At 41.9% G+C, this 27,581-nt stretch overlaps 1 protein-coding gene across 6 annotated transcripts in view; it reads left to right on the plus strand.

Moving 5' to 3' along the window:
- Window positions 1–27,581, plus strand: part of TRIM2 (tripartite motif containing 2) — a 182,520-nt gene that overhangs the window by 144,684 nt on the left and 10,255 nt on the right. For all 6 annotated transcript variants that reach the window (XM_077477061.1, XM_077477060.1, XM_077477058.1 and 3 more), the window contains exons 5-10: window positions 7,323–7,503; window positions 7,738–8,461; window positions 11,105–11,208; window positions 15,702–15,869; window positions 21,667–21,835; window positions 23,633–23,703. In XM_077477061.1, coding sequence (XP_077333187.1) covers window positions 7,323–7,503; window positions 7,738–8,461; window positions 11,105–11,208; window positions 15,702–15,869; window positions 21,667–21,835; window positions 23,633–23,703 — 1,417 coding nt within the window. The remainder of the gene's footprint in view (window positions 1–7,322; window positions 7,504–7,737; window positions 8,462–11,104; window positions 11,209–15,701; window positions 15,870–21,666; window positions 21,836–23,632; window positions 23,704–27,581) is intronic.

Consider the following 27,581-nt stretch of genomic DNA (forward strand, 5'->3'; position numbering starts at 1 on the left):
AGAATTTGATCTATCAACTGACAATACAACCAGCGTGTCACCTGTGTGACTGCGACCAAGTCTGGGCATAAGCTAGCACAGGCTCCTGGAAACATGTGAGGGTGGCCAGTAAGAGGAGAGCTGGGATATGACATTACTTGCCTCATATTCCTGCCACTCCTAAACCTGCTCCTCTGCAGCACCAGGCCCACGATGCCCTTAATCTGGCTGGTGCTCCGGTGTGCACCTGCATGTGCTTTTCTCACTACCCGCAATTGACACAAGAGGAGCCTGCACCCTGGGGAATCTGATGGTCATGCCAGGGAGAAAGCAGGACTTGAGTGTTTAGCCTGCTGAACTCGCTGTGACTCTTGGCTACTCTGCTGGCTTGGCTTGCCCAGTGGTGTGGTGCACACTCACCAGAGAAGCTCCAGACTCCACAGGTAGCACTTAGCCCTTGTACACACGGTCGGAGAATCCGTCGGAATGTGTCCTATCGGACCGTGTCGTCAGATAATCCGACTGTGTGTGGTATGCATCGGACTGATTCCGTCGGAATATCCGTCGGACCCAATTTTCCAACATGTTGGAAATATTTACCGACCAACTGGGCCGATCGGACATACTCCGATCATGTGTAGAGAATTTTGATCGGACCAAGTGCCACGCATGCTCAGATCAAATTCCTACATCAAAGCTATTGGCTACTAGCCTGAATGTAGTCCCATCGTAACGAAATTACGTCACGTTCTGAAAGATTGGATTTTTCGCCAACTTTGTCCGACCGTGTGTATGCAACAGTTTCGGACAAGATCCGACGGACAAAATCCGACGGATTTGGTTGTGGAAATCTCCGACCGTGTGTACAGGGGCTTAGTGTAGCGGCAGAGAGTGACCGCTTCACACTGCCGGCACAGAGAGTGACCGCTTCACACTGCCGGCACAGAGAGTGACCGCTTCACACTGCCGGCACAGAGAGTGACCGCTTCACACTGCCCGCACAGAGAGTGACCGCTTCACACTGCCCACAGGGAGAGAGAGAGTGACCGCTTCACACTGCCTGCACAGAGAGTGACCATCAGTGTGAAGCAGTCACTCTCTCTGTGCAGGCAGTGTCAAGCAATCTCTCTCTCTCGGGCAATGTGGAGCAGTCTCCCTCTCTCTCTGTACGAGTAATGTGGTGTAGACGGATGGTGAGCTGATTCGGGGGTTCAATGGGCCACTTGACTGGACTTGCCCCCCAGGCCTAAGGCTGCCAGCCCTCCCCTGTGAAGGAGCATGGAGAAGGGGAATATTAGTGGATAGGAGAAGTTTGTTTGTTTTCAAGAGGACCTATCACTTTTCCCTGAATAGGTAAAATGATACATTACACTTTAAAGGGTCAAAGAGAATCTTGGGATGCAGAGACAGGGCCATGCTCAAATCTTACAGGAAATATTTTTAAGCTGCCTGAACCTCATTCAACTTCTACTGAAATTGGAACTACACTGCATCTGAGCACCACAAACCAAAAACTCTATTTCATTAATTGTAAATATTCCAAGCATATTCACATATCCATTTATTTCTCCACGGTTTATTTTGCTGAGAAATCACTTTGAAAAATACCCCCTAGCATTTCTGTCCGTGGCAATCTTGAGAAAGGGCAGATGAATAATGTAGCATTTACTTCTTGGAATCCATCAGCACTGTGAGGGCGTGAGCGGCCATACCCCTACAGAACCAATCAGTCTTCTGCTGATCGGTTCTGGCAAATGAAAATGCTTCCTCTGCCTGTAAATGTAAACACAGGCAGAGGAAGTGATGTCACCTCCCGTTCTGGAATTATTTTTGCTTCTAGAGTGCGGAGAGAGGACATCTAACAGTGAGTTGCACCAACACTAAACTGACACAGTACACACAGGCACACTTTTCACCCCCCTATCACACCCTAGTTACCCCTTCACCGCCTGTCACTGTGTAACCAAGTGCAGTTTTCTGATTTTTTACTGATCACTGTACTGGTGTCATTTTTTACACTAATCAGCATTAGGCTAGTTAGTGGTAGGCCCAAGTAGGTTTAGGGTACCCCCTAATAAAGGTTTAACCCCTTGATTGCCCCCAGTACAGGTTTTAGCATCAGGGTCAGCGTCATCCCCAGGCAGCGTCAAATTAGTGCCAGTAGTGCTAACACCCATGCACGCACCATAGACCACCTTTACTAGTATAGTGTTTTAGCGGATCAATATCGTTGATCTGATTAGAACTATACTATCGTCCCCAGTAGTTTAAGGTTCCCAAAAACACAGCATTAGCGGGATCAGCCTAGATACATGCTAGCACCTGCATTTAGCCCCTCCACCGAGCCCAGCCCACCCAAGTGCCGTATCAATCGCTGTCGCTTAAAAAACACAAGGCACATAACTGCAGCGTCAGAGTCAAGCCTGATCCCTGCGAATGCTAACAGTTTTTTGGTAGCAATTGAAGCAGGCTCTGACAACCAGGTGCTCTTTTTGCCTGTGAGTCGCACTAGTTGTACCTGTAAATTTAGAGGCCACAATGTCCAATCGGTGGTACAGTAGTGAAGAGGCCTACAAGTTTATGAGCATGACAGGTGAGAGTGAAGAAGACACTCTGTCAGATTCAGGCTCAGAATACAAACCAGTAGACTGAAGCGGCACCCTGACAGATAGCTCTGATGACAAAGTAGTGGTCCCTGCTAAGGTCAGGCGTACCCAACCCCGTTCTTATTCTGTTGAGGTGCAAGAACCTCAGGGCACTCATATGGAGCGCAGAGCCAGTATTAGTGCCACTCATCCTTCTTCTGGTGCAGTGGCAAGCACCAGTGGCCTAGTACATCCTGGTCATACATCCAGCACTGCAGTAACGATGTGGCAAGTCCCATAAGTGCAGGTCAAGCTGGTGTGGTGGCTAGCACAAGAAGACCAACAAGGGCCCGTCGAGCCCATAGTGCCCTTCCCGCTGCATTTGCCAATCCTAATTGGGAGCCCACCACTCCCGCCCGTAATTTTATTCACTTGTTTGATCAAGGAATTGGCACATGGCACCGTGCGACCGATCTAAATGCCGGGGCTTACTCCAGCGGCTTGTAGAATCACAACTTGGGGCAAAAGCCTGCTTGAAGTGTAATAATTTGCTCACAGTTAAGTGGAGGGATAATCGAAATGTTTTCATTCTGTCCTCTTTTCATGCAGAAACGACTGTCCAAATTAAAACAGCTACTGGTGTTGTGGAGAAACCCCTGTGTGTCCATGAAAACAACCTAAATATGGGAGGGGTGGACCTCAACGACCAGTTGTTGGCGCTGTTTCTAATTGCCCGTAAAGCCAGACGCTGGTACAAAAAAAGCGTCTGTATAACTATTTCAATTGGCTCTGCTGAATGCTTATGTGCTTTACAAAGTGTCAAGATGGACTGGATCCTTCCTTAAATTTCAGGAAGAGGTCATCACAGCCCTTCTGTTTCCAGATGGTGCTGTGGCCTTCCCAATGCAGATGCAGTGAGCTGGCTGCATGAGAGACACTTCCCAGAAGTCCTCCATGGCACCCCAGGCCAAAGAACACCCCAAAAAAGATGTCATCTGTGGGAAACGCAGATACGGGAATTACACCCGCTTTTATTGCCCCTCCTGTCCTAACCAACGTGGTCTCTACATTTGTGAATGTTTCCAATGCTACCACACATGGTAGAGTATCAGCGTAGGGTACAGCACTGCACAGTTATAGGGCACACTTTCTCAGGGTCTCCAAAGATGTTATCGCATTTTTAGAGACCCGAACCTGGAACCTTTTTTACTAATGCAAATAAGTGTATTAAAAAAAATATATATATAAAATAAAGCCAAAAATAGTTGTCGTTTTATTGTTCTTTCTATTCTCTCTCTATTGATCTCTCTATTCTGCTCTGTTTCACTGTATTTTATAACTACAATGTTTTGATGTTACTATGTTTCATCATGTTTACTTTTCAGGTATGTAAGTCTTTTATACTTTACGGTTTACTGTGTTTATTGTTAACCATTATTTTCTTTTGTAGGTTCGGTATTCAGCTGCAGCACAGATTTATTCATCTTGACAGCAACAGCGTTTGCTGTCAAGATACGTAAATCGGTGACTCCAGCGCTGTAGGAGGATTTCATCACCACAGTTAAAAAAAAAAAAAAAAAAAAAAAGAGAATATATGCCGAAGCATGGGGGCAGTGGTGGAGGGGCGATTTGCTCCTAACATTAGGGGTGGATTGCCCCCATGCTTTGGCATATATTTTTAAATTTAAAATTAAAAAATAAGTCTTTTTTTATTGAGTTAATGTTTTATTGTTACCATTGTTTGCTTTTCAGGTGCGCCATTCAGCTGTAGCACTGATTTATTTATCTTGACAGCAACAGGGTTTGCTCTCACGATACGTAAATCAGTGACTCCGGCGCTGTAGGAGGTGGTTTCCCCTCCAATAAAAAAAAACTGTGCATGTATGCCCATCATTAGAAGTGGGTGGATGCAGGTCAGTATTCTAATGGTGGGCATACCCACCAATCCTTTTTTTTTTTTTTTTTTCGTTCAGCCCACAGGCTGCATGAAATAAGAATATTACAATATATGTCCAATAAGGACCAGCAATGTACTGATATGTTGCTGGACTTTTAAGTGGTTATACCAGAATGATGCCTGCACGTTTTAGGTATCATTTTTTTTTCAGTCAGCTGGCTTTCATGTAAAAGTAATCCTAGTGGCTAATAAGCTGCCAGACTGCTTTTACAAGCAGTGGGAGCGAACCCCCCTCTCCTGACAGTTTCTATGGTTTTTCTCTGGCTCTCCTGTCCACCAGGTAACCTGATAATGCAGCCGGTGGTTCTGCCAGCTGACCATAGAGCTGACTGGAGACCAGTGTGGCTCCAATCATCTTTTGCCTAAGAAACCAGAAGCTACGAGCATTAAATGAGTTTGGTTTCGCCAGATATAAACAGCGCCATTGGGAAATTGGAATGCTTTGAGGGCAGAGAAGAGATCTAGAGTCTAATAGACCATATATTTTTTTTTTAAAGAGCACCTGTCACTACCTATTGCTATCATAGGGGATATTTACATTCTCTGTGATAATAAATAAATAAACAAATGAAAAGAACAGAGGCGAATGCAAGCGTCGGTCTCGTGTCATATGTAAACAGCAATTGCACCATGCATGCGAGGTATAACTGCAAACGTCAGATTGAGAGCAGTAATTTTAGCAGTGGTAAACTGTAAAGGCTTTTAAAAATGTATGTAGTGACAAACGGTTGTGCACAATTTTAAAGCATGTTGTGTTTGGTATCTATGTACTCAGCATAAGATCATCATTTATATTTTACCAAACATTTGGGCAATATAGTGTGTTTTAGTGCATTAAAATTCATAAAAGTGTTGTTGTTTTTTTCCCAAACTAATTGCGTTTAAAAAATCGCTGCACAAATACTGTGTAAAAAAAAAAAAAAAAAAAAAAAAAATCGCAAAACACTCACCATTTTAATCTGTAGCGCCTTTGCTTTAAAAAAAATATATATTGTATGGGGGTTTAAAGTAATTTTCTAGTGATTAGAAGAGTGGGTAAAGTGTGGCAGAAGCTTCTAATGTTGTGCACAAAATACCAGGTCAGTTCAAACGCCCCAAATTACCCCTGTTTGGAAAGTAGACAACCCTAGCTATTTGCTGATAGGCATGTTAAGTCAATGGAATATTTTATATTTTGCCACAATTTTCGGTAACATTAAAAAATGTATTTTATTTTTTTTTTTTTTCTCAAAGTTGTCACTAAATGATATATTGCTCAAACATGACATGGGCATATGTAAAATTGTGATAGCACAACCCCTACCCCAAATGACCCCATTTTGGAAAGTAGACACCCAAAGGTATTTGCTAAGAGGGATAGTGAGTATTTTGCAGCTCTAATTTTGTTTTGGAAAATGAAGAAAGGAAAACCTTTTTTTTATTTATTTTTTTTAATTTTCAAAACTTTGTGACAAAAAAAAAAGAGATCTGCAAAATACTCAACATGCCTCTCAACAAATAGCTTGGGGTGTTTACTTTTCAAAATAGGGTCATTTGGGGGGGGGGGGGGGGGGTTTGTGCTATCTTGGCATTTCATGGCCTCCAAAGCTGTGATAGGTAGTGAGGAGTGAAATTTAAAAATGTACGCCCTTCGAAATCCTGAAGACGGTGATTGATTTTCGGGGTCCTGTATTCAGCTAGACTGCTAAAAATTCTCACAAATTAGGTATTGCCATACTCAGGAGAAGCAGCAAAATTTATTTTGAGATGTAATTTTATATGCCCATGGCATGTTTGTGCAATATATCGTTTCATTGACCACTTTTTTTTTTTTTGTCATTTTTCAATCACTTGTGACAAAAAAATAAAACATTCATACTCAACAAGCCTCTTAGCAATTTCCTGGGGGTGTCTACTTTCCAAAATGGGGTCATTTGGGAGGGGGGGCTGTCATTTTAGCACCTCAAGAAATGAGATGGGCAGTCATAAACTAAAAGCTGCATAAATTCCAGAAAATGTACCCTAGTTTGTAGAGGCTATAACTTTTGCCCAAACCAATAAATATACGCTTATTTAATTTTACCCGAGACACGTGGCCGAATGCTTTTTGCCCTAAACGTATGACTAAAATTATGTGTGTGTGTGTGTGTGTGTGTGTGTGTATGTGCGTATGTATGTGTGTATGTGTATATATATATATATATATATATATATATATATATATATATATATATATGTGTGTGTGTGTGTGTGTGTGTGTGTGTGTGTGTGTGTGTGTGTGTGTGTATATATATATATATATATATATATATATATATATATATATATATATATATATATATATATATATATATATTAATATAACAAAAAGTAGAAAATATCTGTTTGTGTTTTTTTGTTTTTTTGCCTAAATTTTTCATTTATATCACAAAAAATTAAAACCAGAGGTAATCAAATGCTACCAAAAGAAATCTCCATTTGTGGGATAAAGAGGACGAACATTTTGTTTGGGTCCAACATTGCATGACCGCACAATTACCAGTTAAAGCAGTGCAGTGCCAATTTGTAAAAATCACTTTGGTCAGGAAGGGGGTAAAACCTTCCGGGGCTGAAGTGGTTAAAGATTAGGAATAGTCAGTGTTGATGCTTGAGTGAAGTTTTGCTTTTTTAACTATTATTTTTATAACGTACTCTGTCCAGATGTGTGAGAGGTTTACTTTTAACATGTTTTGGTTTTAAAAAATGTTCATTTCCACATAATTTTTATGTCCTGCTTATTTTTCACATAATATGTTTCTTAAAGATTTATGTAACATTTTTAGGTTACCAGAAATAGACTCAGCCCTTCAGGTTGTGTCTGAAATCATCAATCAGCTAGCTACACAAAAGTCAAGCATTGTAGATGAAATCCATTCCACCTTTGAAGACTTACAGAAAACACTAAATGTACGGAAGAGTGTCTTACTCATGGAACTGGAAGTGAACTATGGACTGAAACATAAAGTGAGTGTTTACTTATTCCTGATTGGGAAAGGCATGTTGCTTAGTATACTTTTACCTAGCAAAACATAAGGGAGGGGCAAGCTTTGGTTACTGGTTTACAAAAACATTGCCTGATCGATTTCATTGGAGTACTTATCTTGTATCAGCCAATCATCGGTCTTTAACTGTTGCTTAGGTTTTATTGGTTTATGTTGATTCGCTGAGTAATCGGTGCAATCTGTACGTTCCCCGCAGGTCCTCCAGGCACAGCTGGACACGTTAATTGAGGGACAGGAAAGTATAAAAAGTTGTAGCACTTTTACAGCACAAGCACTCAACCATGGAACTGAAACAGAAGTCTTGCTAGTGAAAAAGCAAATGAGTGACAAGCTGAATGAGTTGGCCGAAGAGGACTTTCCATTACAGCCTCATGAAAATGACCAGTTGGACTTTATAGTTGAAACTGAAGGACTAAAAAAATCAATACACAACCTTGGAACGATACTTACTACAAATGCTGTGGCTTCTGAGACAGTGGCCACAGGTGAAGGGTTACGGCAGAGTGTGGTTGGTCAGCCTATGTCTGTTACAATTACCACAAAGGACAAAGACGGGGAACTCTGTAAAACTGGCAGTGCCTACATTTCAGCTGAGCTGTGCACCCCCGATGGGAGCGTTACAGATGGGGAAATATTAGACAATAAGAACGGCACCTATGAGTATTTGTATACAATTCCAAAAGAGGGTGATTTTACTCTTTCTTTGAGACTGTATGAGCAACATATTAAAGGAAGTCCCTTCAGGCTGAAAGTAGTAAAGTCTGCGGATGTGTCGCCTACAACAGAAGGTGTAAAAAGGAGGGTGAAATCTCCAGGCAGTGGGCACGTCAAACAGAAAGCTGTGAAGAGGCCAGCAAGTATGTATAGCACGGGCAAAAGGAAAGAAAATCCCATAGAAGATGACTTGATATTCAGAGTTGGTAAGTTGAGTTTGTCCTATAATTTCCAGTCCCCCCCCCCCCTTTTTGCTTCATAGTCCCCCATCTTTATATCAGAGTCCTCCCTTAAGATTATGGCCTCCTTTCACATAAAAGTCCCTCGTTTTACAATATAGTTACCTCTTTACATTATAGCCTCTCCTTCACATCACAGCCCCACTTTTATATGGCATCGTCTACTTTTTTTTATATCCCTTCCCCCCACTTTACATCAGTCTCAGCCACATCAAAGCCCTCCTTGTACAGTACAGCCTCCATTTTATATTATAGTACTCCCCTTTACATCACAGCACCCATGTTACATCTCAGTACCCCCCCCCCCTTTACATAGCGTTTCACTGCCCTTATTAACAGCACAGCTCCCCTTCCTTTACATCAATATGCTTATCCCTCCCCTACCTTTCCTAGCAGAGAGCGGGAGGTGCTATTGGTCTGGATGGATGGCAGAAGCTTTTAATTTCTCCTGTTAACAAGTGGATGATTGGTTGCTAGGACTGCCCACATCTTAGCAACCAACGGGCCACTTGTTAACTTGAGAAAGTTGAGCAGCTTTAACTTTCCATGCAGACCGATCGCACCTCTCACTCTCTGCACTGCTATGAAGATGGCAGTAGCGGGAGGAACAGAGGACACCAAGGCAGCTATATGGTGCAGCCGTGGTGGTTGGGATAAGATTGTCGGTCGGTCCGAATCTTGACCATGGTCTGCCATTTAGCGGTGACTGTTCTATATAAATGATCTTTTACAATTTCTTCTATGTTTATCAGGTATTAAATGTTAAAATGGTTGTAAACCCTTGCACACCATTTTTACCTACAGGCAAGGCTATAATAAGGCTTACCTGTAGGTACTGATAATGGTACCTGCACAGTTTAGGAGATATTTACCAAACGCAAAAATGCATCGCTCTTTAAGCACTTGACCACTGGGCACTTAAGCCCCCTTCCTAACCAGACCAATTTTCAGCTTTCGGTGCTCTCGCACTTTGACAATTACTCAGTCATGCAACACTGTGCCCATATGAAATGTTTGTTTTATTTCACACAAATAGAGCTTTCTTTTAGTGGTATTTAATCATCGCTGGGTTTTATATTTCTTGCTCTATAAACCAAGAGACTGAAAATTTGGTTAAAAAAATAAATTCTTTGTTTCTGTTAAAATTTATTGCAGTATTGAGCATCAGCAGAGAATTGCACAGTGTCACAGAGAATTGCACAGAGTATTGCACAGTATGGGCAGAATATTGCAGCGTATTATCACAGAGCAGCACTGTGGGTAATACACATCCAGCCCACAGCGCTGCTACAATCTCTCTCTCCCTCTCCCCTCACACTATCCTGATCGGTACAGAGAGGGGATTGAGGAACCAGCTTCATGACATGACGCCGGTTTGTTTACAAATGATTGCTCTGTCATTTGACAGAGCGATCACATGGTAAAAGGCCGCTGCCAGCAGCTGTTTACTGTGATTCGTGATGCGCCGGGTCTTCCGGACCGAGCGGTCATGGATGTTTGCGAGGGAGCGTGTGAGAGCAAGATTCTGGGAGGACGTCCATGGATGCCCTCCCAGAAAAACCCAACCGCACTGTAGCCGTCTTTCGGTTATGGCCCAGTCAGCATGTAGTTAAACATGTAACACATTTTTTTTGTTAAATTTGACACACAGAGCTCCAATCTAATTGGTTAGACCAGTAGTCATCTACCCTGTCCTCGGGGCCCACTAACAGGCCAGGTTTGCAAGATAACTAAAATACATCACAGGTGATATGATTTGCTGCTCAGCGATTGCAGTATTCTGGTCTGCATCTCCCCAAGGTAATACATAAAACCTGGCCTGTTAGTGGGCCCTGAGGACAGGCTCGGTGACCACTGGTTTAGACAACAAATGTCTCACTCACGCAATGCGCCTTTGCGTGACATTAGTTTGATATGCTTCTGAGATAATATCCAATGAATTGACAGGTGCATTAAACATGTGTTGAACCTGGTTAAAGCTGCTTTTACATTTCTATAGATTTGTTTGAGGAAAGAAGCAGTTCTGATGTGAGCAAAACCCAGCAGACACTGGCCCTAATTTTGCTCCGTTACAGACACTGGGTGCTCAGTTTGACATTGTAAAAAGCCTGAAATCTAAAATCAAAATGTTTCATTGACCATACCAACAGTTTATTGCATTAATCAATACCTTCACACATCCCTGTATTTTGGATGGACAGAGGTGTTTCAGTGACAATTCTTGTAGTTTATTAGTAAAACAAATTTTAATTTCTTTATGTTAAACATATATCATATAGTATTTATGAAAACAATCTGAGATCACAGCCTCCTATGTCCTGAAAATCAGTTTGAAACTCATGTTGATATGCAGAGCTGTTGGCCATAGGGTAGGCAGAAGAGTTGGCTGCCTTGGGCGCTTCATCAGGAGAGGGATGCACAAATGGTAGAACTATGTAACTTGTTCTGCTAAAGTAGCTCATAGAGAGGCGTCTTTTTTTAAGTAAACAGATGCCAGAACTGTAAAATTGGGTCTGGATGTAAAAGTTTTTTATTTACGATCAACATGTCATAGGTACTTCATCTATTGCCGACTCCTGATTGTTGATGATCCACATTTCTTTCTTTTAGGTACAAAAGGAAGAAACAAGGGAGAATTTACCAATCTCCAAGGTGTAGCTGCATCGACTAATGGAAAAATCTTGATTGCTGATAGCAACAACCAATGTGTCCAGGTACTGTAAAGAATAATATCAGGGCTGAGTTGACATGTTATGTTGTAAAATGAGTACTGCTGCTGAAGTGTTCCCTGCACAAAGCTATGACCGTTTTTTTGATTTTTATTAAAGCTAAAGGAGAAGTACAGCTCGTTTGGCTGTACTTCTCTTCTGGATCACAGGAGTGCCGTTTTCAGCAGACAGCAGGCTGAAGCACATTGTTGGCTGATGTCACAGAGCCGGTTCAGGCTCGCCAAGATCATGACCCTGAAATTGGGATCTGCCCACATGCATGGACCGGCATCCAGCTCAGCTTCTCAGTGAGCCACCGAGAGCCTGAGCTGGCCGCTCCCGCCCCCTCCACAACCCAACGCTCCAGTGAGCGAGGAGGGGGCAGAGCAGTGAGCTGCTGACTGGCAGTAACCAGTTCTCTGCTCAAGGAGCTGTGAGAACTGAGCAATCGGTCGAGTTTGATAGCTCGTTTCTCAGTCTTAGAGCTAGCAGGGGACAGATGCAGCATTGGACCAATGCTGCATCCACCTAGGTAATTCTTATTCTACAATAAAAAGAGAGTTCATACTTCTTTTAATTCCCCCCCCCCTTTTTTTTTAATTGGTTTTCTCATCATAGGACAAAGACTTAAAAACTAAAATGTGTAAATAATTGATAATATTATTAATACAAAATGGTATAACGTATACAAGATATCTAACAAATAAAGATAAAATACTCATTAATATGACCGAAGATGAGAAATATCACTATTAATTGTAGGGGACATAACCATTGTCAAAGAGACCAATGCAAATATTTGAAAAAAAAAACAATTGAGCGAATATCTTGTTTGGGTAAAATTGTAAGAAGATCATTATACAAAACCAAGGTTTCTTCAGATGATCATGAAGCAAGCTATGACCATTTTAAAAAAGCAACTCTAACCAGAGCTAAATGCTGCCCCCTTTCAACAATCCAGTGCACTTTAGCAGTCAGTAGAGGTTCTGGCATTGGGCTATTGAGCGTTAAAGCAAGGCTTAATGTCAGAAGGGGGTGGATCTCGGTACTGATTTGGGAGATATTCAATCCCAGTATACAGCAATGACCTGCAGCTTTGTTTATGCCTTTGTGTTGGCAAGTGTACTGTATGTTCCCTGTGCGATGGTATGAGTTGTCTTCAAGATTGCTTGGTAAGACTCCTGTTTCGGACCACTCATTTGTTTTCTGCAATGATTTTTCTCAGCCTATCCTTTCAGAGCTGCATCTGTTTTATGATCTGAAACACAAGAAGGTGCAGTCTTCCCATGTTTCTGTTTGTATTGCAACATATGACATGAGCATAATGCGGATCTCCATTAGGGACAGCAGGCATACTAGTTTGTTTATATATTGCTCTGTCATAGAGCAGCACAGGATGTGGACTCATTTCAAAGTCTGATCTCCCAGCACAATGAGTGGAAATTTCCACTGTATTCTCAGGCTTGCTGACACAGCAGGGGGTAATCAAATTGAAGTCTCATAAATTATTTTATAAAAACACTTTGTGACCTTTTGGGTTTACGCAAATCTCGTCACTTGTGAAGCACTTGTCATATTCATTCTGCCATTGCGGATTTGATGATTTCAGTTTTACTTTCTGAACCTTCGGCAAAGGGAAGCCTGTCGGCTTGAAAACAGGAGGTTATTTTTTGTTGTAAAGCTTTTAACACTGCAAACCAGGTAAATCACTGCTTGTGGTTACCCTAAAAGTGTCCCTAACACTAAAACACTGCCCTAAGACTGAGCAGCCAAGCAGAACTGTGACTGTTCTGCATAGCAGATGTATATAAGGGCTATTAGTAAATTTACTCATTAGGTGTCAGGGGGCAGAATTAAAGTCATTAATTCCGGCTTAACCTAAAGTCATTAGGACCGGCTTAACCTATCCACTAATGCTTAATCCTTTTTGCTACTTAACCCCTAAAGTGAGCTAAGGACTTTTATCCCCCCAAAACCACAACATTTACCCCCTAAATGCTAACTATAACTTTAATTGTAACAGTTATGCTAAACCCTGCAATAGTAAATAAATCCTTGATACTGGAACTACTTGTTGCAGCACCTGGTCCTTCCACTACCTGAACAGAATCTTCTAGTGGTGAGAGCTAATATTTGGGGATCATTTTTTCTATGCAGGATCTTGCTGAAAGTAGCTGACCGCAAGATCCCACATATTTGTGCTCATGTAATGTTTGAGCAATGTTTACAGCATTAATGGTCTTATGCCTTTTGTGTTCTATCTTAGCCATCCTTAATGCACCCTTACATTTCTGTTTGCATTCTTTATGAAGTTTGAATGCTGATGATGCTCTCTCAACCTTGTATTTTTTTGAAGGCCTTCTCTTTTTTTGCTTTTATATGCATTTTTACATTGGAGTTAAGCCATTCAGGACTTTTCTTCGCTCTTTTAAATGTATTACCCAATGGCTAATGCCCTTATTTTATATGCTCTTAAAGCGAACCTATCTCTCCTCCGTGTTCTTTGTTCCTAAGATTTTATGCCTTCTAGCAAGGTTTGTAGTTTAGGGAAGTTGGCTCTTTTGAGATTTAGTGTTTTTGTATTTCCCTTTACATTTCCTATATGTGTGATTTATACTGAAACCAATTAACCTATGATTGCCGTTTCCTAAATTTCCCCATATTTCCACATCCATGATCATGTCTGTATTGTTGATAATCAGTAGATCTAGAACGCTTTATTTCTAGTTGGTGCATCTACCATCTGACCCATTATGATAACCCTTCCCATCCTTGCTGCTAATGCAAATTGTGATAGGAGGTCCGTCTCCCCCTCCTCCCTCAGGTTAGGAGGCCTATAGCATACTCCCAGCATTTTCCCCTTGGCTTCATCCCTTTGGAGCTCTACCCATAAGGATTCCACCTCCTCCTTAGCTCCCTTTAGTGATGTCATCTCTCGTATTCACTTGTACATTATTCTTGATGTATAGACAAACCCCCCTCTTTTTTACTCTCTCTCTCTCTCTCTCTCTATTCCTGCGATAAAGGGTATACCCTTCAATGGCTGCCAGCCAATCATGAGAGCTGTTGAACCAGGTCTCTGAAATTCCCACAAAATCCAAATTCTCCTCGTACAACAGTATCTCTAGTTCACCCATCTTGTCCACCAGGCTCCTGGTATTGGTGAACATGCTATGTAGCTTAGACCGGTCAGATACTATCCTCTTATTGGGTGTTCTGAGATTACAACTAGGACTTGTTACTATACTTACCTTGGGTTTATTCAACCTATCACTAATGCCCCCAATACTGCCCTCTGGACTATGTTCCACACTGACTATCTCTACTTCTGGTCCCCCCCCCCCCCCCCTCGTCGCCTAGTTTAAAAATCCCTTTAACTTTTTGGCCATCTTTACCCCCAGCAGATCACCCTCCTCATTTAGGTGCAAACCCCTCCCTACTATAACAGCTCGTCAAGGCACTTGTTTACTTCCCTAATCTCCCTCTGCCTTTCTGGCTGGCTGTGACTCGAGGTACCGGTAGTATTCCTGAGAATACTACCTTGCAGGTCCTTTTCCTCAATTTAGCTCCCAAGTCCCTAAAATCGTAATTTAGGACACTCTCTATTTGCCTCTGACTTTGTCATTGGTGCCAGTGTGCACCATGACATCCGGGTCTTCACCAGTCCCTCCCAATAATCTGTCCACCAGGTCTGTGATGTGCCAAACAAATGTTTACATGGGTACATGGTTGTTTTATTTTAAGCTATCAAACACATAGCAAATTTATGCTGCAATACGCAGTTCTGTGTATGGGCCCATAGACTTCCTTAATGCTGTGCTCCGATGCATACAAAGCTATACACTGTATGCCTCTCAGAGCAGCAATTTTTTTAGGCCATGTGAATAAGCCTTTACAGTTAGAAGTTTTTACTATTCTGTGTTTTAAATAGTCCAAAGAATTATTCAACATGACAGCACACAGAGTACATTTATTTTTTATTTTTTGGCTGGGTTCACACTATTGCCGTATGCGGCTCACAGAAGGGGTCCCGGTGGGGCTCCATCCACCATTTCAAGTCCAATTTCAGCTCGAATTTTGGGCTGAATTCGGACCTGAAATGGACCAAAAGACGCACCGGAGTCACAGCCGAATGCGAATTGGATGCAGGGAAATTCGCATAGGTGTGAACCCAGCCTTATAGTGTAAAAGCCATGTTAGACCATGAAGACCACTATATCACTTTATAAATTTAGTGAATTCTTGTTTGCTTCATCGTTTTTCTGTAGATGACAGGATCTCTTTAATAGTTTAAAATATAACTGAATATGTCAATTCCATTGTAATATTTTTAAAAGAAAAGCTAGATCATTGTAATATAGAAGTCCATAGTTAATGCATTTATAGATGTATGCATCTACTTTAACCGCAGCTATATGTTTAATAACAAAATCTTTAGACCAATATGTAAAAAGACATACCATACTAACCCAAATTTGACTTTCCTTCTTGTTGGCTAGATCTTTTCAAACGATGGACAGTTTAAAAGTCGCTTTGGCATCCGAGGAAGGTCACCAGGCCAACTTCAGAGGCCAACAGGAGTGGCTGTTCACCCAAGTGGTGATATCATCATAGCGGATTATGACAATAAGTGGGTCAGCATATTCTCATCTGATGGCAAGTTTAAGGTAAGAGCTGATATACAGTGGTGTGAAAAAGTGTTTGCCCCCTTCCTCATTTCCTGTTCCTTTGCATGTTTGTCACACTTAAGTGTTTCGGAACATCAAACCAATTTAAACAATAGTCAAGGACAACACAAGTAAACACAAAATGCAATTTGTAAATGAAGGTGTTTATTATTAAAGGTGAAAAAAAATCCAAACCATCATGGCCCTGTGTGAAAAAGTGATTGCCCCCTAAACCTAATAACTGGTTGGGCCACCCTTAGCAGCAACAACTGCAACCAAGCGTTTGCGATAACGTGCAATGAGGCTTTTACAGCGTCCTGGAGGAATTTTGGCTCACTCATCTTTGCAGAATTGTCCTAATTCAGTTACATTAGAGGGTTTTCGAGCATGAACGGCCTTTTTAAGGTCATACCACAACATCTCAATAGGATTCAGGTCAGGACTTTGGCTAGGCCACTCCAAAGTCTTCATTTTGTTTTTCTTCAGCCATTCGGTGGTGGACTTGCTGGTGTGTTTAGGATCATTGTCCTGCTGTAGAACCCAAGTTCGTTTCAGCTTGAGTACACGAACAGATGGTCGGACATTCTCCTTCAGGATCTCTTGGTAGATAGCAGAATTCATAGTTCCTTTTATCACGGCAAGTCTTCCAGGTCCTGAAGCAGCAAAACAGCCCCAGACCATCACACTACCACCACCATATTTTACTGTTGGTATAATGTTCTTTTTATGAAATGCAGTGTTCCTTCTACGCCAGATATACATGGACACACACCTTCCAAAGAGTTCCACTTTTGTCTCATCGGTCCACAGAATGTTGTCCCAAAAGTCTTGGGGATCATCAAGATGTGTTGTGGAGAAATTGAGACGAGCTTTGATGTTCTTTTTGCTCAGCAGTGGTTTTCTCCTTGGAACTCTGCCATGCAGGCCATTTTTGCCCAGTCTTTTCCTGATGGTGGAGGCATGAACGCTGACCTTAACTGAGGCAAGTGAGGCCTGCAGTTCCTTGGACGTTGTTGTGGGGTCTTTTGTGACCTCTTGGATGAGTCGTCGCTGCGCTCTTGGGGTAATTTTGGGCGGCTGGCCACTCCTGGGAAGGTTCACCACTGTTCCATGTCTTCGCCATTTGTGGATAATGGGTCTCACTGTGGTTCGCTGGATTCCCAAAGCTTTGGAAATGGCTTTATAACCCTTTCCAGACTGATAGATCTCAATTACTTTCTTTCTCAATTGTTCCTGAATTTCTTTGGGTCTCGGCATGATGTGTAGCTTTTAAGGATCTTCTGGTGGACCTTACTGTGTCAAGCAGCTCCTATTTAAGTGATGCCTTGATTGTGAACAGGCGTGGCAATAATCAGGCCTGGGTGTGGCTAGAGAAATTGAACTCAGGTGTGGACAACCACAGTTATAGTATGTTTTAACAAGGGGGGCAATCACTTTTTCACACAGGGCCATGATGGTTTGGATTTTTTTTCACCTTTAATAATAAACACCTTCATTTACAAATTGCATTTTGTGTTTACTTGTGATGTTCCGAAACACTTAAGTGTGACAAACATGCAAAGGAACAGGAAATGAGGAAGGGGGCAAACACTTTTTCACACCACTGTAAATATCATATTAATGTTATTCTAAATGTTTGCACTGTAAATCATGATTTTAGAAGATGCCTTGAAATGGCCTATGGATGAATACGCACGGGAAAATGAAGGAATGCCTAGTAGCCACAAATATTCGGTAAATGCAGCAGCAGAGATTTTGATAACTAGAATATGTTTACTTTAAATTGAATGCTATAGACTACATGCAGTAGTTGCATATGTCATTTTAAATTTTTATAGCGGTTTAAAAAAAAGAAAACAAAAAAAAAAGAACCCAATACTGATCTAGGTCAATGTATTACAACATTTACCTGGCATTATGTAACAATGATATTCACTATCCCTATATAGCCTTATTCACCAAACAAATTGACTATGCCTTAACAATAGTGGAAGATCAAAATAATGTGACTTTTGAGGTGCCATCACGCATATAGAACTTATGTAGTTAAAACTTCACGTTTTTATTCTTCTGAATTTAAAAATGTGATTATTGGAGTCTTTAAAGTGGTTGTAAACCCTTACAACCAACTTTGACCTACAGGTAAACCTAGATTAAGGCTTACCTGTAGGTCCAAGAAATATCTCCTAAACCTATACGGTTTAGGAAATATTTACCCGAAGACAGCCATTGCTAAGGCGCACTGGACAGCCCGCAGATCGCGGCGATATGCCGCGAGTGTCGGCTCCCGTGCGCATGCGCGAAAGTGACGTCATTGCTGCTCCGGCGAATCACAGCGCCGGAGCAGCGAGACCCGGAAATCACTCCGGGATCCATGGCAGCGCGGGAAATGAAGACGGGGGACCACTTCGGGGGCTTCGTTCTCAGGTAAGTTATTCATAATGAGCTAGTATGCTATGCATACTAGCTCATTATGCCTTTGCTTTGCAGGGTGTGTTGTATTTTTTTTTTTTTTTTTTTTTTTTAGCCTTTACTTCCTCTTTTAAAGTCGATTCTGTCCACCAGAGGCCCATAAATTCAATTATTTTTAATATGAAATGTTATAGGAAATTTATAATACTGGTATAACGGGCACATCGCAGACCTACAAAAGATTTCCCAGCACACTTTGCAAAACAACCAACAACCAACTTGGCCCTGTCTAACCATTTACATTAAAAGCTGGTTTTGTTTGTACACATTTGCAAATATATGTGTAAGCCAATGCAAAGGGACCTTCTGTATACCTTGCAGTCCTAACTAAATTTCCAGAATCTCCACAGTAAGAGAACATAGAAGAATGGATAGATTAAGTATGCCTGAAGGGAGCCCATCCTTCCTTAAAGGCAAAGGGATGCCCAGCATCACAGTGGCAGCAAAGGCATCCAGTGTATCCCTGCACTAAACTAAATGCTTTGTTTAGTTTCAGAAATTATCTTTCTTACCTTTTTTACAAGGGAAAAAAAGTTCTGTCATGCGACCATGCATCTTTTCTTCCTGCTAGTGAGGGAAGGGATTACAGGACATTATTCAGACACATGGTGTGTTCACCCTGAGGCAAAATGCAGGCTGTGCTTGAACGGTGGGTAAGGTCAAGAAGGCAGGCTGTGGTTTGGAGAGGGTGTGTGCCAGCGGCAGACTGTGCTTGGTTGTGGGGCGTGTTGATGGCTGAAATACCCAATACAGGCATGCTATGTGCCTGCACAATGTCCTGTACTTCTTAGTGGCCAGCCAAATAATGAAAACTGACCACGCAAGAACAGATCAGTTTCTGTGCTTTGTGTGGTCAGTTTAGAACAGGGAAGAAAGGTAACTGGCAGGATCAACCATGTACTTCAGATTGAAGGAGTACTTAAAAATGACAGATTATAATTTGTAAATTACATATGTGAAGACACACAGAAAAAAAAAAATATTTAGGTTAACATAGACAAAAATCATAAATTCAACTACAGTTATAATAATTGTTTCACAGTTGGCCATTTTTATCCCCACCCTTCAGAATATTACTCATATTTCAATCTTAGGCCGCGTACACACGGGCGGACTGTCTGTCCAACTTAGTCCGCTGAAACACATTTCAGCGGACAGTCCGCTCGTGTGTGGGCTTCAGCTGACTTTTTCAGCGGACAGTCTGGCGGACTAAGTCTTTCGGAATTTCCGTAATATTGTCCGTCCAACTTTGGTTTCAGCGGACAGTCCGCTCGTGAGTAGGCAAGTTGGATGGACTAAGTATGGCGCATGCTCAGAAAGGATTTACACGGCCGAAGGTTGCATTGCAGTGTATTGGACGTCGTATTTCTAGTCCCGTCGTACGTGCTGTACACGTCATCGCGCAAGCTTTCAACGGACTGTCTGTTCATCGTGTGTGGTCAAGTCCGTTCATTCAAAAGTAGGACGGACTGTCTGTCGGATTGTCTGACGGACTTAGTTGGCCAGACAGTCCGCCTGTGTGTACGCGGCCTTAGACTTAAAAATATTTTTCAGAATCTTGCATGCTGACAGAGTGAGTGGGGGAGGGGGTCACAGGATATATACCACATATATTTTTGTGGATTCAGGGACACCACTTCTTTCGGTTCTGTGAAACTATATCAGTAAAAGAAACCTATATCAACATTTAAAGCATGGTATATTCCAGCTTCTTAAAGGGTTTATAAATATGTATACAATAATATAAAGATTTTTTCTTCAGATGGAAGGACCAGGAACTTGGGTGAGGCTAGGTACAGTGGTTGTTCCCAAGTTCTTGGTCCTTCCATCTGAAGAAAAGTTATTTGTATTATTGTATGTATAACAATAAAAACATATGAAGATTTAATCACATTGCATGTCCTATGTGTGTGAGGGTACCTTAAAGGTCCCACTTAGTTTGGTCTTCTACTGTTAACACTGTGAAGGGATGTCTGTGCCAAACTGTGCAACCTCAGCAACTCACATCTAGGTATACCTTAGCTGCGTAATTGTATTGAATGTGGGTGACCATAATGGAAATCTATAAGACTGGGCTTGACTGTGAGCCGAGCTGAGTACACTCTGCTATGTATCTCAGCGGGACCCCCTATTGGGTGGGGCTCATGGGCTTGAAGCCCAGTCAAGCCCAATGGTAATTCCGGACCTGATTATGATGTCTCTATTACTTAAGCTGTGAGCAAGTCTATAGGTCTGGAATGACCTGACTGCAAGCAGACTCTTTAAGGATTCATTTATCTGAAGCCATTACAGCTGAATGCTAGGTGAACAGTTAAATAAAGTTAAATACACAATTGAAATGCTTGTAACTTTGTCCAGCCAATCTTAAAGCGGTAGTAAACCTGCATGTTTTTATATAAAAAATGTTTTGAATCCTCCAAGACAATGCCATAATGTGCTGGTATGCACATGCATGTAAAAGGAAGCCCTTCAGCGACATGCTGTCACCACTTCCATCTTCATCCGGTCTTCCTTGCAGGTTCGGCTGTGTGAGAAGTAAGAGCCGCAATGACGGCACTCCCACGCATGCATGCGAGAGCCGGCGTGCAAGGCAAAGGACTTTGAAGGAACGGCATGGTATGCCCGTGACGTCACTGGCTTCATCAAAAGTAAATATCTCCTAAACTGCATGTTTAGGAGATATTTACTATAGGCTTACCTATAGGTAAGAGTCAGGCATGGGAGTTTACTCCCACTTTAAGATCCACTCATCTCTGCAGTAATAGCATAGCCTGACCAGTGACCACTTTTTTATCCAAGTAATGCAGCGTCATCACCAGCCTTCCTCAGTCTGAAAATTGGACATTGAAGACCTGTCACTTATTAGGCCATCAGCGTGCTGTCTGTGTTCGACTGACAGCACTGTGAAATTCAGTAGTCCCTGATCGTCTCGGAGTCCAAACCTTTCCTCTCCCAGTGAAAGTCTTGTAGTGCAGGTTAATCTATATTTCTGTTGGGCAGTTTAACCAGCTACTTAAAAATGCATTTAAGGATTTGTTAATAAATATGTCCTCAAACATAACTGACAGATCAATGTTAAGTTTATTGAATTGTGCATTGTAGATCACCTTTATTAGGAGCCATTTTTAGTTTTGATATAACTGATAATAATTGGGTATTGGGTTTGCATTATTTTGGTAGTTTTGTGCCATAGAAGCTTAAACTATTTTATATTTGAGAGGACATGAACCTATTTACACCTTGCTCAAAACTATATCAAGCAGGAGGAATAAAATGATGATTATTATTATGTACTTCTAAGGTGGTATTTATCTTTTTATATTAGACAAAAATTGGATCAGGAAAATTGATGGGTCCTAAAGGTGTTTCAGTAGATCGCAATGGACATATCATAGTGGTAGACAACAAAGCATGCTGTGTGTTCATCTTCCAGCCCAATGGGAAAATTGTGACCAGGTTTGGAAGTCGAGGAAATGGAGACAAGCAGTTTGCAGGTAAACTTCATTATTATATATGCATCATCTTTTATGGAATATTTCCCAACATTGCTTGAATAATACACGCTAGAGACTATTTGCAGAAGGCATGTCACTTGGGTGAAGCCCTGGGCACAGCTTTTTTGGTTCTTTGTGCCTTTTTTTAAATTATCTTTCTGCTTTGTGACTACTCCTTTGCACCTTTTCCTGTGTTCTGTTTGAGAACTGTACTAATGCTGTGAAGAAATTTTTTTTTAGTTTGTTTTAATACCTGTCTGTATTTATTATAATAATGAATGTGAAACAATTTCCTCCCCTTCCCTGAAGTGTATCCATATATCCCTGCAGAGGCATGAAATATTGTCAGACAAATGAAGTTGAAACCCAAGGTCATCTTGTTGATGGAGTGCAGCGTGGTGGGCAGCTATAACGCACACAGTCCCAGTGCGATAAAAGCACTTGTATTGAATAAATGCAAAGACAGTTTGCAAACAACCGGTGGGAAGGCAGCCCAGCTGTGAACACTCACAGGTCCAACAGTGTGTAGAGAGCAGGGTTCAGCTGAACTGACAGTGCTTGTTGAAAGGAGTAGAGAGTGGCCTAGTAATCTTTTTCCAAAGCAGGTAGATGTCAAGAGAAGTTGGGAGCCCTACTCTTTTATTCCTCGTCTGTAACCTGTCCCTGCCAGGTGGGGTACTGGGTTCCTACGCTATCAACTCGCAAAATTTGCATCAAACCTGGGTGCCAGGGCCTTAAAATGGCTGCTAGAGTTACATGGGGGAGGCAGCATCCAATGGGATAGCTTCTCCAGTGACCCAGGAAACCGCAGAGGAACCATATTCTTTACCGCCTCTGCAACTGCAGGGCCGGTGCAGGAGAGTGCCACCTGCAGTGGAGAAAGTAGACCACACCTGCCTACAATCTTTCTTGGGTTATTTTAGTGCAACCCTGGTAATGTATGGTCTCTATATTTTTATTTCACAATTGGTCCTTTTGGTATCATTTTTTTGGTAGATGACCTAAGATTACTTGTAAAAAGAAAATACTATATTGATAATTTACAAAATCGTTTTGGATGCAAAGGTACCGTATTTGACATTATCATGTAAGCTGCTTAACCCAAAGTGCAGGGTCTGTGCTTTGAAATATCTTATACCAGGCACCAAACTGTGACTTCCCCAGCAGGATTAACCGAGTATGTTACATGGCTATCGACCTATTGTCTCAGTTACCATGATAGGTACATCATAGGTAGTAATGTAGCCTTTTTGTAACTGTAATAAAAAAAGTTGGAAGAAAATATTTAAAGAAAACCTGTACAAGCCATCCATTTCCAGTCTGTCTGGCTTCAATACTTTGAGTCCTAGGCTGGTAGTGAAGTCACTCCTGCTTTACATATTTATTCTGAGTCGGTGACATAGAAAGTGCTATCATTGTCAGAAGGAGAGGACTATGTTAACCTTACATATTTACTCTATCTGTAACTTTTTGACAATTCTGACATTTTGTTTTGGGAATTCAAACGCTTCTGTGCAAAATAGTAAAAGGTGTTTGATAGACCTGATTGACTGGAATGGTGAGGGCTGTCATATAATGTAGGGTAATCCTGACACATTGTTTTCAGTTATAGGATGATGTAAGTTGTGTGTGTCGATGTATGTCTTGCTAACAAAGCGTGTTGTGTTAGTAGGATTAGTTGTCTGTGATCAGCAATTTCTGCGTATTGCCACTGCTCCTCCACAGAGTGACAGCTCTATCTGCATGTAGCAAACTTTGGTCCTGTTGTAATTATTTGCTTTACATTTGTTTCTTTAGGCCCTCACTTTGCTGCGGTCAACAGCAACAATGAAATAATTGTAACCGATTTCCATAACCATTCTGTTAAGGTAATTTTCATTCACCTGTTACTTTAAGGAGTTTTTAGGCTGAAGTATTATCATATGCTATTATAACATTAATAGATGCAAATGACATCTTGCTTTTTCGTGTTATGCTTTGTGGCACCTGGCTAAAACCATGTTATTTGCTGTAGGTTTTATTACTTAAAATAAACTTGTTTTGAAAAAAAGAAGGATGCTGCCATTGCAAATCTAGAAAACACAAGGTGCAAGGCTGTCATGTTCATCCAGTAGCTTCAGAACTTGAGTGATTGGCCCTTTAGATTAAAGTGACTTGTGTTCAAGCTTGCTTGCTCTCTCCTACCTTCCCCCTGTTTCTTTAGGCCGATCACTATATTTTGCTGACTCACTAGCTAATGGAAATGTGCAGGATGGATGGGGCAGCCAGGAAATAGTAAGAAAGTATCTCAGGATCTGCAGATCGTAGCCTGTAGGTGCTTAGATTTCTGGTTCGTCTCTGAAGCCATTCTGAAATCATTCAGTAACCACTGAAATCCTTCAGTAACCACTGATGATTATCTATTTAGCTTTTTGTAAAGAAGGATTCTTTCCACTGATCAGCAATGTAAGGAACATTCCAATTGACCATTTTGCTAATATAGTGTGAGCTGTAGGTATTTTAATTATTAGCAGGGCTCCTTATAGGACCAATAAGGTATTTTAAGGGTTCCCCTGTGTTAACCACTTCAATACCTTAGGGTGTCATATGACGTCATTGAGTGGGGATATCTGAATGATGCCTGCAGCTACAGGCATCATTCAGATATCATTTTTTTCAAGCATGCGATTTTGTGCATGATAAGAATTTTCATAGCGGCAGTTCCACCGCTTGATCGTTCTTATAGGCAATGGGAAGGGACATCCCCCCCAACCCCAACCCATCCAGCCTTAAAAAAGGAGATGAATGCAGCCGCCACATCCAAAGGACCGATGAGCTGGAATATATAATATTTTGGTTTTGGGGTTTAGCTAAATTAGGGCAACATAACTGTGTTATGGCTGCTTTCCATAAAATATACTCACAGCAGGATTATGAAGAGGTATTTGATTGATGCTATGCGGAGAGTTTTTTGTGCACCTTCTCATATTGGCCTTAAGAAGGCCATAGATTATGTAATTTTCCTTCCTGCAAGGAAAGAAAATCACTAGATTCCCCCATTAACGCAGTCGCTGTTGATGGGGGGAATCCCTCGCATTGAGCTATTGTGTTCTCCCGGTGGGGTATGGGGATAAGGGGGCACAGGGAGCTGTCTGCTGGGAGGACACGTGATTACTGCTACCCGCTTTAGCCACTGGCAATAATCACATGCTAGAGATCCAACATTCTGGTTTTACCCAAGTCAATTGAAGGTTCAACTTGAGTACAATCAACCTGCACATAGATTAATTAAATCGTGGACGGTGCATGCTGAATCAAACGAGATTCAATCCATCTATGGCCGGCTTAAATAAAATATGGTGGAATATGTTTATAAAACTCTATCAGGGCAAAATCTACTGATTCTTGTGTGCTTTTTTGTAGTTTTGTAAAATAGAAGCAAGGGTTTCTGTACACTGCACTTATGATGGTCAAACAATCTGAAGCAACTGTATTCCATTTTGGAACAAATGGCTCAAAAATATACAGTGTACACCAGCTGTTCTTGATGTTCATTTTATTCCAATAAAAGTCAGAGTGAGAATCCAAACATTCGACCCCCCCCCATTACTTTTATTGAAATAAAGTTGTATCTGGTGGTACTTAGCAGTGGTGTGGCACTTCAGTTTCAATGTTTGTTACATTACACTACAAGTCAAGGGGATGGTAGAAACCCACTGGGGTGTAGAAGCTTCCTGCCTCAGAACCATATAATTTACATCAACATCAATGTTTTGGGTTAGTGAGCTAACCTTAACTGGATATGCATTTGGCTGTTTCGGGTGTAAAGGAATGATGTATGGTTCCTCACCTGTCCTAAAATGAGGAGGAATAATGCTTTTATTTTTGATATTTACCTCCCAAGAACCAGCCCATTGCCTGGATCAAGGCTGAAGGCTTTTGAGATGCGTACATAGGCACAGTACTGTGATGATTTCAGGAATCTATTTACAGCAGCAAACTAAGGGCTGGTTTCATGGCAGCTTATTTTCCCAGGAACCAGGAGGGGGGGGGGGGTCTAGTTGTGGTGGATGGGTTGAGGAATGGGATATTAATTTTGAGAACTAACATTTTTTTATTGATTTTTCCAAGAAAAAAGACATACTAACATAAGGTACAGGGCAGTACATTTTGCCGTAAAACAAGTAATTCTGGTTCAAATTCAACAAATATGTTGGCCGGTGACAAAGTTCGATCTAGATAAAAACATCTTCCAACCTTCCAGAGATTGTAGAGACAACACGTTAGTTCAGTAACACAACAAATTACGCCTGTACAGAGATGCACAAATAGGTAGAAGAGAGGGTGAAATGGAAAAGAGAAGGGGTAGAATGTAGTGGAGAAGAGAGGGCAGCCGCCCGCCCCTAGAACCCCGTGCCACCCGAGAAGCATCTGCCCTAGTTACCGATGGTCTTCGCAAACCCAGGACCTACGGAGCGCTAGGCCACAGGGATCTTCAACTGGACCCAGGGTTCCCATACTCGATTATGTTTATCAAGAGCGTTGTTTAATGAGGCCTCAAATACTCCATTCTTTTAACATCTCTGATCCTGGAGTGCAGCTCCACTAGCGAGGGGGGGCTCCTTCCTCTTCCACCTCAAGGCCACCAGACATCGTGCTGCAGTCAGTATGTGGACCAAGACCCTTTTGGAGAGTTTAGAGAAGGAGGCCCAGGAGAAAGATTTTCGGATCGAGGGGCACCCCAGTCTAAAAGATGGATTGAAGCAGGGACTGTACTGTCTGCCAGTAGGGGATGAGTAGAGAGCAGGTCCAATAGATATAATATAGCATCCCCCCCTGGCCTTACAGCATCACCAGCACCGGGAATCAGCCGAGGGATATATGGAGTGGAGCAGATCAGGAGTCAGATACCAGTGAAGAAGAATCTTGTATTGATTCTCTTTATAAAGTGTACTAATGGAACTCCTAGCTGCCTGTGACCATATGAGCCGCCATGTGCTTAGAGGTATATCTATACCCAGGTTCTGCTCCCACTTATTCATATAAGTATGTTGTGGCCCGGTAGGTGACCCATCCATAATCAGGAGTTGTTAAGTGCACGATATCATACCTCTAGGAGAGGGACCCTCTAAGCATATTTTTTCAAACTCAGTTAAAGGGGAAAATTAGAGATTCGCTACCAGGGATTGCGCATAGTGACGTATTTGTAGGTAACTAAAAAATGCCTGCCTGGGTATATTAAAGGCGCCCTGTAGGCCTTTGAAAGATCTTAGGGTTCTGGTTCTAGGGACAACCAGTTAGCCATAGTGATAAAAAGGGCGCTCTCCATACAGAAGTGGGACATCTGTGAAGTCAAACTGTCCGGGATATTAGGAGTGAATAAAAAAGAAGTAACTAGGGAAGATGTGGTGGTGAGTGGGTGTGCCGATTTTGGCATGCCGCCATAATGTGCGTAGGAGCGCCATTGGCCCTAGTAGCTGTAGACCACCACCCACTACTCCGGAGCTCCATAACATGGAGTTTGGGTGGACGGGAGCTAGCCATAATTTCTCAATTTGCGTTAATCGGTTGTAAGCATGAAGAGTGCACCAAGAGGCCACAGGGTGTAGTTGAGCGGCCAAATCGTATTTGGCTATATTGGGGAACGCTAGGCCGCCTTGATTGTGGGGAGCATATTGAACCAATCTAGCAATTCGATGCCTCTTGTAGTGCCAGAAAAAATTTATCAAGTCGCCCTGGAGCCTCTTAAAGTGCAAGGCTGGGATGG

Source organism: Lithobates pipiens, unplaced genomic scaffold (assembly GCF_037356315.1).
Source record: "Lithobates pipiens isolate NorthernLeopardFrog02 unplaced genomic scaffold, aLitPip1_a1.2 Scaffold_13, whole genome shotgun sequence".
NCBI classification, from domain to species: Eukaryota; Metazoa; Chordata; class Amphibia; order Anura; family Ranidae; genus Lithobates; species Lithobates pipiens.